The 13,325-nt window shown below is 55.1% G+C and overlaps 1 protein-coding gene across 3 annotated transcripts in view; it reads right to left on the bottom strand.

Moving 5' to 3' along the window:
* The window catches only part of Hmgb3 (high mobility group box 3), a 6,854-nt gene extending 4,718 nt beyond the window's left edge, over positions 1-2,136 (bottom strand). Inside the window, exon 1 of one of the 3 annotated variants that reach the window (XM_005406428.2) lies at positions 2,032-2,136. In XM_005406428.2, coding sequence (XP_005406485.1) covers positions 2,032-2,083 — 52 coding nt within the window. In that variant the 5' untranslated portion in view covers positions 2,084-2,136. The other 2 variants (XM_005406429.2, XM_005406430.2) reach the window with 2 other exon arrangements.
* Between the last annotated feature and the right edge of the window lie 11,189 nt (positions 2,137-13,325).

Here is a 13,325-nt window from a genome sequence, read left to right as displayed (position 1 = left end):
CTCCGCGGTGCCGGCCGAGCCCGGCAGCCGGGAGACCGGGCGAGAGCCTCGGAAAAGTTGCAACACCTGGATCGCTTCCCCGTTCACGGCCAGCCGGTGGGTGGCGAGCGAAGAGCGGGCGCGGCGCGGGCGGCGCGGGCCGGAAAGTTGCGCGGGCGCTGCGGCGGGCGCTGCGGATCCTACCTGTATTGTTCGCGAGTCTGGGCAGCGCAGGGCACGACGCGCGGCTCGGGCTCCCAGCCTCGCGCTAGCTGCCTCCACGAGAGCCGCCTGATTGGCCAGCGGGCTCCGCCGTTTAAAACAGCCTCCTCGCCCAACGATTGGCTGCGGGCCTCATGCATATTAAGCAGGCGCGCGCGCCCATTGGGCGCGGCTACTGGGCTCATTCATTCGAACAGAACGACCCGCGGGCGCCAGCGGCGGAGGCAAGGGGAGAATGACAATGTCGCGCTCTGCCCGCCACTGCGAGGCCCTCCCTGAGCTGACCCCGATCTCGGAGGACTCCGAGCGTCGCCCCGAGACTCCCTCAGGCCTCGGCCTCTGGCGCGGATAAGCGAGGTCAGGCTGCCCACGCTGCGCTCTGCTCCCGCCGCGCCTCGGCCCTGCACCCCCCGGCCCTGGCCCCTGGCCCGCAGTCGGGGCCCCTGGCCCGCACTCGGTGCCCCTGGCCCTGGAGCCTCCAGGGCCGACCGTGGGGCCCGCTGTCCCCACCTCCACCCGAGGCCCAGCGGGAAGCCCCGCACACCAGCCGCCCCAGCCTGGCTCTGCTGCCTGGCTGCCCGACTGCCCCCACCCCCGCAAGACAGGGACCTGACCCCGCTGCTGCAGGTAGCGCACCACCGGTGGGCGGGCTGCAAAGGAAAAGAGGACCTGGCAGAGCCACACATGTGACAAGTGTGGCTGTGAAGGCAGGGGCTGCGGGTGTTCACTTGCCACTGTCCTCCTCAGCACTTCCCCTGGTGAGGGATAAACGTCCTTGGGTGAAAGAAGCAATGGGCTCCGACGAGCCCTGCACTTAGCCACGGCCGGTGGAGAAGTCCTGAGTGATGCTTGTCAAAGTGTGGGAGAGCACCGTCACCCACTAAGGGAGGTACGAAGTGCGTGAGGATTTGGGGTGCCCAGTGACCAGCAGGTGTTGCTAGAATCTGAGAAGAGGAAGAGATGACTACGGGCCCTGGCTGGAATGAGGCATTTCGCCTTAAATGCCAGCATCAGTTTTGTTGGTTTGAAAACTATCTAAGGGGCTCTTTGGGGTACCAGGAACTTCCTGGATAGGATGGAAGAAAAAGGAAGAGCAGCGGCCAGGCATGATGGGGCAGGCCTGTCATCCCACACTGGAGAGGCTGAGGCAGGAGAATCGCCACAAGTTCCGGTCCAGCCTGGACTACATAGGGAGACCCTGTTTCAAAAAAGAAGAGGATCGTAAAGGTTGAGATTTGAAAGAAATACTGTGGAGGACAAGGCGGCCTGAGTTTGAGGTTTTTCTCCTTTGCAAGAGGCCTAGCTATTCACAGTGCTGCAGCCAGGGCAGCAGTTCCTGCCCCTGGGTCTGCTGAGGCTTCAATGAGGGACCCATCCAGGCACTGGTCCCCAGACTCAACAGCTAAGGGATGGGCAACCCCAGCCCCTGTCTGGCCCTGTGACCCCCATTGGGAGCAGCTGAGCAGTTGCCTGCCTTCTGCTTGCTCACCCCCTCGACAGGGAGCTCACTACCTCCCACTGAGCTGTCCCTCCATGCCTGTCACCTCCGAGCTGGGGGTCACCAGCCTACTACTCACCCTTCAGCGAGTTCACAGCAGGCCAGGCGCTGGCTCCAAGCAGTCCCTCCACCAAACTCTAGGACCCCACAGTCCCAGCCCGCCCTATCCCCGTCCGTGTGCCCACGTCATCAAAGCCAGAGGACAGCAGTTTCCACTGGCAACTTCCCTCCCCTCTGCCCAGGTTCCTGAGCCCCTCAAGGTCACCAGGCCTTTGTAGGCCACAATGTGACCTGGAGTCGCCCACCCACACCGTCCTCTTTGGGTGACATACTGTGGATCCGCAGGGGCGTCCTCTTGTACCAAGGGAGCGGGTTTAGCTCCATCTCAGCTCCGGGCGAAGCTCCTCTTCCTGTGAGTCTGCCCTGCCTGAGGCTTTAAGCGGAGGCCGGGCGTCACCGGAACATCACAGTGCTGGACTATGATGTCACTGAACTCTCAGGCCCCAGGTGGTTGCCATGGTTCTCTAAAAGGCACACCCACCCCACCCAGCTCCCTGATGCCCCTGAGTGTTCCCTGTGTCCCTGGAGACTCTGCATAGAGGTGCCTCATAGTCTGAGCCCTTGGCCAGAGCCCCAGGGCAGCCTGTGGCCCATGGGTTTAGACCTCACTGGGATGGGACCAAGCCAGGCACAGTGCCCACACCCATAATCCCAGCACTGGGGAGGCCGAGGCAGGAAGATCGCCAAGAGATCAAGGGTGGCCTGAACTACACAGTGACACCCTGTCTCAAAACAATATATAATCAAATAAATAAAGGGCTGGGGAATGTGGCTTACTGGTAGGGCACTAGCCAGCTTGTGAGAAACCTGGGTTTAATTCCAGCTCCACAAAAAGAAAAAAAGATCTATGGAAGTATGGTCAGAGGGGCTAGGGAGAGGCAGGGCTGGGTTGGGATGGGATCACTGGACCCTATAAAATAAGTGTCACGCAGCTGTGATCCCAGCATCCAGGAAGCTGAAGCAGGAGGATCAGTTCTAGTTCAAGGCCAGCCTGTGTTACATAGTGTGTTGAAGGCCAGCCTGGACTACATCACAAGACCCTGTGTCAAATAAAATAAAATAATAAAATAAAATAAAATGTTAAGAGAAACTGGGCGCGGTGGTGCACAGCTGCAGTCTCAGCATTGTGAGGGGCTGAGGCAGGAGGATTGCCCAGCCTGGGCAATGTAGCAGTTTAGACAGACCACCACCTCAAACTAAAAGCATTATTAATGGAGGATAGCTCAGTGAGAAAGCCTTGGCTTCAGTCCCGGGTGCCACAGGGAGCTTGTTGTGAGCCCTGCCCACGAAGCACGTTTCAGAATGGGCTAGGGAGCCTTTGTGATTCTGCCCGGGTAGATAAGGTGTCTTTGACTGACCTTCCCTCCCGGGCTCCTCCCTGCTCCCCTTCACTCCCCCAGCCCTGCCAGGTGCCTCCCAGCTGCTCCATGCCCCCCGCAGAGACCTGGGGTGCCATCCCTCCCCCCCCGGGGGGCACTAAGCTTTAAGAGTTACCATTTCTTTCCTCATTCCTGTGTGCCAGGCTTGACTATGTAGCTCAGCTGCACCACCCGGAAGTCCTTGCAACCCTGCAGCCCAGCCTCCCGGGGTACCCAGCACCCACCGGCTGGTAGATGTGCCCAAGTCCTCACAAGGGTCAGTAGCAAAGCCAGCTCCTCGGGAAGCCAGGTCTCTTGAGACTTACTGCCATATGAATACTACTGTTTTTTTCCCTTTGCTTTACTGAGAACTGAACTCAAGGCCTTCGCACTGAGCTACATCCCTGGCCCTTCTTTATTTTTTATTTTGAGACACAGTCTTGTTAAATTGCATAGTTGTCCGGGCTGGGCTTGTATTTGAGATCTTGCTGCCTCAGCCTGCCAGAGTGCTGGGATGGCAGACACTCATAAGAGCTCAGCTCCACCATGGCTACAGTGGCCTTTGGCTTGCAGGCAGGAGTGGCCAGCACCCTTGGGAGGGGTTCCTAGCTCCAGACAGATGAGGGTTTCTGGGATGTGACACTCTGGGTCCCCACCAAGCATGGGGGTGCAGGTCTATGGCTTGGCCTCGCCTGCCTCCCAGTTGGCTAGAAATGGTCCCTTCCCAGGAATCCAGCTGCCCCGGAGGGAGGGACCTGGAGTCGTTTGGCATGACACAGGCCTACCTTTTCCTTTGTTCCTTTTTGTTTTGGGGTTTGGGGGTTTGTTTGGGGGGGTGGAATTTGTTGTTTTGTTTTGTTTTGTTTTGGTCTTCTTGAGACAGGGTCTCACGATGCAGTTCAGGCTGGTTTTGAGCTCACTTTGTGTAGCCTAGGTTGGCCTCGAACTCACAATGATCTTCCTGCCTCAGTCTCCGGAGTGCTGGGATTACAGGGCTGTGCCACCACTGTTTTTTTGAGACAGGATTGCACTTGGCAATTCAGGCTGGCCTGGAACTCATACTGTAGCTCAGGCTGGTCCCAAACCCGCAGCAGTGCTCTTGCCTCAGCCTCCGGGTGCTGGGATTACAGGCGTGCGCCACCACGCCCAGCTCTGAAGCATTCTTGTTACGGTTGTTGGGTTTTTATTTTTGGTTCCCTGTCTTTTCCTAGCCCCACCTCCCTGGGTGGGCACCCAGTCCTCATCTGCCAAACCTGGGGCTGAGGTGGGGAAGGGAGGGAAAATGAAGGGTTGCCGACCTTCTGCCCCAGGTCCTGGGGAGCTCAGCAGTGGGGTCACTTCTGCTGACAGCCCTGCCCTGGCCAGCTCTGCCTTGCTGCCGGGCGACGCTGGCAACTCGCTGTGGCGCTGTGACACTGTGACTGCTGCAGCGGTGGCCCAGCTCGGCCTGGCTGCGGAGCTCACGGGCCAGCTCCCAGCTGTCCCCTTTCAGGCAGAGCACAAGCTGTTTCCTTTGTCAACCACAGGGATTTCTGTGGCGGAGGCTGGCGGCAGGGACTGGCGCTCTCTATGCTCTACGTGGGTTCCAGTTGCCCATTAAAAATGCTCCTAGGCAGCAGGCTTGGTGAGGAACACCTGTCATCCCAGAACTGGGGAGGCTGAGGCAGGAGGATTGCTGTGAGTTTGAGGCCAGCCTGGGTCCATAGTGAGTTCAAGGCCAGCCTGTCTGAGAAAAACAAAGCAAAATGAAGGTTCCTGGGGCGAGGGGTGCAGCCCAGGGATGCACACCTGCCTAGCGAATGCAAGGCCTGGCTTCCGTCCCCAGCACTGCAAAGAAAAGCGCTTCTCGCATCCTGGCCTGCTTCTCATGAGGGAGCAGGGGGAGGTCTCCGGGGTCCCTCACAACAACAGCACCCTTAGGATTGGGGGGGCTCCACAAAGGGAGCCGAGGGTCCTCCTCCTCCCTCTCCTTCCCTCTCCTTCCTCCTTTTCTCAGGTTTGGGGCTTAAACCCAGGGTCTTTACCCTGGGCCACATCCCCAGCACATTGTTAAAATGTTGGGACGTGGGCTCACCAAGTCACTAAATTGCCTGTGCTGGGCTGGAACTTGGGATCTTCCTGCCTCAGCCTCCAAGAATGCTGGAATGGCACGCACAGGCCACCATACCTGCCAGGCTCCCCTTTACTCTTTTTTTTTGGTACTGGGAATCAAACTCAGGACCTTGCACTTGAAAGACCGGTGCTGTGCCCCTGAGCCATCTCCCCGGCCTCCCCTTTACTCTTAATGGACACTCGGATCCTGCCTTTTCCTTCACTGGGAGCGGGGATCCACTGCTCCTTATGCCAAATGCCACCTCCCCCAGGAGGCTCGGCTGCCCCGTACCTTACACCCTGTGCCTCTGCTGCCGGCGTCCTCTGCACAGCTCCGGCCGCTGTCTGGCTAGTCACCGGCTGAAGTGCAGTGGAAGAAGGCAGGCCAGGGCAGGAAAGGGATGCTCCTGTCACTGCACGCCTGCAGAAGGACCTGCCGCCCACTCTGCACCTTGAAGTCTCCTGGCTGGGCAGCAGCTAAGAAAACTTAAGGACATGCCAGTTCCAGGAAGGCTGCACTGGGTCAGGCAGGACATTTGCTGTCAATTCACCCTGTCCCTTGTCCAGCAGGGCATGGTGGCACACACCTGTCACCCGAGCACTCAGGAGGCTGAGGCAGGAGGATCCCCTCCAGTTTGAGGTCAGCCTGGCCTACAGAGCAAAACTTGTCTTAAGAAAAAATCTACTCGATTCCTAGAGGGACAGAAGGACAGTGCCCTCAGCTGCCCCAGGGAGGGGACTGGGTATGCCCATGCTTGCTGCCCCATCCAGAGCTCTGGAAGCCTTTGCTTGGTGCATAGTGGGCGCTTGGGCCAGGCTCACCAGGGAGCTCCAGACTCTTTGATTTGCCATACTGGGGATTGAACCCAGGGCCTTCACACTGAGTTTGATCCCTAGTCTTTTAAATTTTTTTTTTAATTAAATTAAATTAGTTAATTTATTTTTTAGACGGAGTCTTGGTATGTAGTTCACACTGGCCTTGAACTCACTATGTAGCCCAGGTGGGCCTCAAACTTGTGGCAGTCCTCCTACCTCGGGCTCCTGAGTGCTAGGATTACAGGTATGTGCCACCACGCCTGGATTTAAATTTCTTCTTTTGAAAAAGAGTCCTGATAAGTCATTAAATTGCCCAGGCTGGGCTCAAACCTGTATCCTCCTGCCTCAGCCTCCCAGAGTGCTGGGATTGTGGGCATGCACTACCACACCCATCTTGGTTTTTCATTTGTTTGTTCTGCTATTTTGTTTGTTTTGTTTTGAGGTAGGGTCTCATTGCGTAGTTCAGGCTGGCCTCTGGCCTGTCAGGAGCCTCCTGCTTCAGCCTCCCAAATGCTGGAATTAGAGGCATTCACCCTGGTGCCAGCTAAGGGTTGACTTTGATGTCACTCAATGGTTCAGAGAGTGTGGGACCACTGTCCTTAGGCTGTCTGTGACCTGAGCTCTAGAATCATGACAGTAATAAATGAAAAGGAATAGGTAAGGAACTGTTAAACCTAAAGTACATGAGACCCTGTCTCAAAAAGACCAAAAAAAAAAAAAAAAAAAAACCCTAAAGTACAGATGAAGCTGGGCGTGGTGGTGCAAGCGTGTAATCCCAGCACTCGGGAGGCTGAGGCAGGAGGATCGTTGCGAGTTTGAGACCAACCTGGACTGCAAAGTGAGCGCAAGGCCAGCCTGAACTGCATAGAGGGACCCTGTCTCAAAAAGACAAATAAAAAACAAAAAAAGGAAGTACAGATGACCAAGGCAAATCAGAGCAGGAAGAGGTGACCTGAGTGCACCCACATGGTCCCCTGAGAGCTTCTGACTCACTTCAGCAAAACTAGAACCCAGAGGGAGCAAGCGTGTGCCCAAACATGCCAGCAATCAACAGTAACATGAGGCCTAGCATCAACCTCTCTGGCTCTCAGGCTTTTTCTTTTCATTTATTGATTTATTTTTGTTTTTTAGAGACAGGGTCTGACTATACAGCCCAGGCTGGCCTTGAACTCACTGTGTAGCACAGACTGGATTCAAACTCTGGGTGATCCTCCTGCCTCAGCCTCCTGAGTGCCAGGATGACAGGTGCAGGCCACCACGGCCAGTTTGGTCCTGGGTCCTCAGAAGACTTTCCTGGCTGGTATTCTTGGCAGGCAACAAGCCAAGGGAGGCACAGAGGACATTCCTCGTATCAGGGACTGCCCAGGATTTGACTACCCGCAGAAAGGACAGCAAAGGTCAGCTGGCCTCGGGCAGTGGCTGAAGTCGCCAGTAGCTGGCCCAGCATGTCCGACAAAACTCCTAAATATGTCCCAGGTCTAGCTGCTTCCCCCGCCCTGGCCCAAGGTAAGCATCTTGTTCCCTGCTTCTGTGTCCCTGCTCAGCCCGCTCGAATCTGTTCCCCCAGCAGCAAGTGGCGGGACTCGGAGTAAATGTGCGTCCTTGTATCCACACAAAAACCCTTGTATGGCCCTGCATCACCTGCAGGGAAAGGACAGAAAGACCATTTAAGATTTGGCTTCAGCTGAGCATGGGTCAGGTCTTGAATCCCAGCGTGCTGAAGGCTGAGGCGGGAGGATTGCCAGACTGGGCTATAAGTCAGGCCATCTCAAAAAAAAAGAGAGACAAACGATTTGTGTGGTTCCAGCCAGGTTCCCGTTCCCCCGCCACACATGCATGTGCGCATGCGCAAACCATGACGCACCTAGCACTTTCTGCTGCACGGGCTTTCCCCGCACTCTGGAGACCCGCCTGCCTCTCCCTCCATTGACATGGAGACCAGGCTTCCTTCCCACTCCAGTCCACCTTCCCAGGGCTTCTGCTGCCCAAGGCCGCCTTACGCTGAAATGCAGGTCACAGGGCACTGTGCAGGCGGGCAGCTCAACAGGAGCCCAGAAGTGAGGGTTCCTGCTGTCCCAGAGCCCCAGGGCAGCGCCTAGGCTCCCTAGAGCCCCAGCCAGGGCCACCCCCACAACTCTATGGACACCCATGGGGTGCGGTCCAAGAAGTGTGGGATACTTGAGACCACAATGCTAAGTGAAAGCCAGGTATGGTGACCCAGGCCTGTAATCCCAGCACTAGGGAGGCTGAGGCAGGAGGATCTCCAGGAATTCCAGGCCAGCCTGGGCCACAGAGTGAGTTCAAAACCAGCCTGTACTGCATAGCAAGACCCTGTTATGGTTGATACATTGTGTCATCTTGGGGAGTCTAGAGGCTTGGCTAAGTGACTCAGCAGTTCTACATCCTGGGGTGAAAAGGACATGCCTTTACCCTTCTGGGATGTTGTTAATTGTGTCAATTTGAGAAGTTTGGAAGGGTAACTGTAATTCAGCAGGGAGCCAGGGTGGTTACTTTGAATTCATCCTGAGCCTGGGCAAGAGGAGGCCATGGAGATTATGCAGATTATGCGAGTGCTCCTTGCCCCCGGGTGGGGGCAGCCTGCTTACAATAGAAGGGAGGGAAAGAGGCTTGCTCTCTCTCTGCCACTGCCCCCTTTTTGCTCTGGTTGTTGTTTTGCTGTTCCTTGGCCATGAACTGTTGCCCTCTGCCATGTGCCATCTGCCTCAGAGCCAGCCAAGTATGGACTGAAACCTTCACTAACTATGAACTAAATAAACCTTTCCTTCCTTAATTCTGGGCATTGGGTATTTTGTCTCAGCAATGAGAGAAAAGACACCAAGACAGACCCTGTCTCCAAAAAGACTAAGAAGTAATAGGAAACAGGGAGACACACTTTTGGCAAAAGGGAGGGGACCAAGAGACAGAGTGGGAAGGAAAGGAAGGAGATGTAAGAAGAATAAAGATGTGATCTGTACAAGTGCCAACTCCCCACAAGGAATGGGATTATTATGTACTGCCAACACGGACTCAGAAAAAAAAAAAAAAAAATATATATATATATATATATACACACACACCAAATATATGTATTCAAGGCAGAGGCTGGCCCTGACCTCAGTATGTAGTTCAGGCTGGTCTGGAACTCACAGCAATCCTCCCGCCTCAGCTTCCAGAGTGCTGGGATAATAGGCCTGCACTACCAGGCCTGGCTAAAAGTACAAATTAAAAAATTAAAAGGACTAAGGAGGTGCATGTGGCCTCCCACCAACCCCTCTTGAGCCCTGGGCTACCCTCGGGGCTGGCCACCCCACTCTTCCCTGTTCCCCAGGCTCTCGATCAGATCACCGGAAGTGAAGCAGCACCAATCAGCCTGGGGCTTAGTGGCGCAACCCTGTCATTCCAGCGTTTGGGAGGCTGAGGCAGGAGAATCCTGTGGTCAAACCCAGTCTGGGCCACTCAGCAATTTAATGAGACCCGGTCTCAAAATAAAAAGTGAAAAGGGCTGGGGCTGCAGCTCAGTGTGAAGCCGCTTGGGGGTCCATCTCCAGTGCTGCAAAAGCAACAACAGAAAAAGAATTTCTGGGGCCTAACATGCTTGATCTGGGCCCAGCCAGAGAAAGCCAGTAAAGGGACTGTTTGTCCAGGAGAGTCATCTATTTCCTTATGGTACGGGTATGGAGTACTGGGGGTCCGTTTCTAGAGGTAGACCCTAGGTTGTTCAGAACACGCACCAACAGTAGCAGGGGTTTACATTTATTAACGATATGAAAAGAAACAGCCTCTGCTGGGCGAGTTTGGGCCAAGTAAAAGCAGAAAAACAGTAAGTACAGTATACAGGATGAGAGCAGGGGACGTGAAAAGACACAGCAGCCAGAGCTGATGGCCACTGTCCCTTTATCTCCCTCTCCTCAGGCTGATGTCAGGCTTGCGAAGTCCAGTAGGAAACCTCCAGTTCTTGGGAGAAGCACAAAAGCAGGGCCTTGGGAACTGTTCTGCGCATGCGCCTTGGGATTTTTTTTTTTTTTTTTTTTTTTTTCTTTTGGGTTTTTTTTTTTTTTTTTTTTTTTTTTTTTTTTTTTTTTTTTTTTTTTTTTTGGTCTTTTGGGACAGGGTCTCACTATGCAGTTCAGGCTGGCTTGAGCTCACTTTGTGGCGCAGGCTGGTCTCGAACTCGCAACGATCCTCCTGCCTCAGCCTCCAGAGTGCTGGGATTACAGGCGTGCACCACCACGCCCAGCTGCCCTGGGATTTTTATAATGAACTGGTCACGCCTACTTTCCCAGCGGCTCTTAGCCGTGCCCTAGCCTCCTGCCACACTGCGAGATAGCAGCCCTCCTTGCAAAATATTTTCCAGCACCTCTTACAGGGGGCTTTAGCGAGGTCTTCCCCACTGTCACAGGGTCTCACTAAGTTGCCCAGGCTGGGCTGAAACTTGGGATCCTCCTGCCTTGGCTTCCCAGAGTGCAGGGCTGACAGGCACGAAGCACCACACCTGGCTCCCAGGCTACTTTTTTTTTTTTGTAACAGGAACCGAACCGACGACCTTGCACTTGTCAGGCAGCTTTGCCACTGGGCTATATCCCTGGCCTCAGGCTACTTTTATAGAAATAAAAACTTCAGAGTTCAAGTGGGGTCTTTCACGACGGAGGACTGAATGAGCTGCTCAGGCCTGCGTTCCACACTGACCCTGCCTGGCGCGGAGAGGGATGAGTGTCACACAGCCTGGCCACCCCAGCGCGGGGGACTTCTCATGGAGCTACATCTCATTAAACTCTGTTTAATTTTGACATGGGATCTCACCAAGAGCCCAGGCTGAGACTTTCCAGGTCCGGAAATGGCGCCCCAAAGAAATGGTTTTCTTGATAAAGTACCGAGCCTCCCACATTTTTTTTTGAGATAGGATCTCACTATGCAGTCCACGCTAGCCTTGAACCCACTATGGAACCCAGACTGGCCTTGAACGCATGGCAATCCTCCTGCCTCAGCCTCCCGAGCACTGGGATGAGAGGCCTACACCACCATGCCCAGCTAAAAGTTAGGTTCTTAAGCAGAGCATGTGCCACATTCCTGTCATCCCAGCACTCGGGAGGCTGAGGCGGGAGGACTGCTGCAAGTTCAAGGGCATCCTGTACTACACAGGGAGACCCTGTCTCAAAAACAAACGAACCAAAAAAACAAACGACAATAAAAAACGAACAAAAACCCTATCGAGTTCTGTTTCTTCCGCAGGCATGGTCACCAGAGCCAGCCTGTTTCAAAGGGGACTTTACAAGGCGTGTCAAGGAGCCCCAGGGAAGTGACACAGCCATGCTGTGCCTCTCCCCAGGGTGAAAACTGCCCAAGCTCTTCTGAGTTCAGCAGGGCTCACAGGGCCACTGCCGCACAGCCATCTTGGGGTCTGCGACAGCCCTGCTGCCTGACCAAATGGCACCAGGAGAGGCTCTGTGTGTGTCACCAGGAGACGACAAGGCCCTGGGAGCCAGGACCAGGAACAGGGGACCCGAGGACACCAGCTGCCTGCACAGGCCGGTCGCATGCATGGGAGACAGGTGGTGAGCAAATGCAAATGACAGCAAATGGCTGGGGTGGTGTCCACCTCCTCCACATCCTCCACGTCTCGGGGCTTCACCCACCCACGCAAGCAGTCCCAGCCACCACCGCACTCCCACCTGCCAGCATCTTGTTAAGTGTGTGTGTGTGGGGGGGGGCGCTTGTGCATTTTCTTTCTTTTGTGTTTGCTACATTGTTTTGTTACTTTGAGACAGGGCCTCACTGTGTAGCCCAGGCTGGCCTTGAACTTGGGGTGACCCTCCTGCCTTAGCATCCTGAGTGTTGGGATCACAGGAGTCTGTGCAAGTGTGTGCAGTTTCTCACTGGGGGCTTCTTCACTCAGCCCTGTGTGTTCTAGCTTAGTTGCGTGGGACCGTTCGGTTATTTCCCTCCCCTCACTGTGGACACCAGGCCGCCTTTAACCCTCTGTTAGCATGGTGGTGGATAGCCCTGCGCAGGTCCCTGTAGCAGGCTGGCTAATGGCTGGTAAAGATAGCAGGTCCTAGCCAGGCGTGGTGGCACCCGCCTGCCATGCCAGCACTCAGGAGGCTGAGGCAGGAAGACCACTGCGAGTCTGAGGCCAGCCTGGGCTACATAGCGAGACCCCGTCTTAGACAAACCAAAACCAAGCCAAATCCGCAGAGCAGTGAGAAAATGCGTCCTCTGCTGTTTGAAGCCTCCAAGTCAGTGTTGATCTGAGGGGCATTCCCGGCATAAGCCGGCAGGCTGGCCGGGTGGTGCGGACCTCGGCCCAGCCCGCCGCTGCCCACTGTGTGTCTGTGCGGCTGGCCACTGCCAGAGCACACACAGTGCCCCTTCCTCCCCCTCGCCGCAACACTTGTGGTGGTGATACAGGAAAATAAAGACTCCCAACCTGAAGGATATCCGGGACGAGTTCGTGTTCTCTAAACTCGAAGAATGAATTTTACGGACCACGGAGTGAAGAGTAGAATATATTTATTGGGGGAAAGAAAGCTTCTGTCCAAGAGGGGAACAGAGGGGGGCCTGAGTGGGTTACCCCAGACTCTGTCTTTTCTAAGGACCTTTTAGAGCAAAACCACGCGGTGAGGCGGGTCCAAGGTAGGGAAAATGGACAAAACTAGGGCCAGCCAATAAAAATTGTTCCGGTAAAATGGCTTAAATTGGGCTGCAATGGGGAAGCGAGTCACGTAGCAAGCGGGCATGAATACAGAACGGGGGCTTTTCCGGTAAGGGCTTGGGTCAAGGATTCTTCAAGGTGATCACCACCTTGATATTTAGACTATCAATCTCTGTCCATCCCCTGGGAGGTAAGAGGGTGCATTTGTTTAGTCCTTGGTCTTGAGATCTGGCCCGAAGCAAGTACCACCTCTCCATTTGTAAGGTATCTTGTCTTCCATATTGGTTCCTTCGAGGGCCTAGCCCTGTCTGACTGCCTATAATATTTCTATCTAACTCAGCTGCCTATAACAGTGGGACAGCTGTTGGTGGCCCACGTGCCATGCTTGTATCCCAGCTCAGTGTTTGCTTGCTCGCTTGCTTTCTTCCTTCCTTTCTTTTTCATTGTATTTTTTTGGAGGGAGGTTGACAGGGTCTGACTATAGCGCCCAGACTGGCCTTGAATTTCTGAGGATCCTCCTGCCTCAGCCTCCCTAGTGCTGGGATGACAGGCATGCGCCATCACGCGGGGCCATTTGGAGCAGTTCTGGGAGCGACCGCGTGTGTGCAAGAAGGGATGGGGACTGGGAGGCGCAGACGCTGGCCTGTCTCCC

Source organism: Chinchilla lanigera, unplaced genomic scaffold (assembly GCF_000276665.1).
Source record: "Chinchilla lanigera isolate Chin_1 unplaced genomic scaffold, ChiLan1.0 scaffold00097, whole genome shotgun sequence".
Lineage (NCBI taxonomy): Eukaryota > Metazoa > Chordata > Mammalia > Rodentia > Chinchillidae > Chinchilla > Chinchilla lanigera.
The sequence above is the reverse complement of the archived record's forward strand: the minus strand, read 5'-3'. Positions and strand labels throughout refer to the sequence as shown.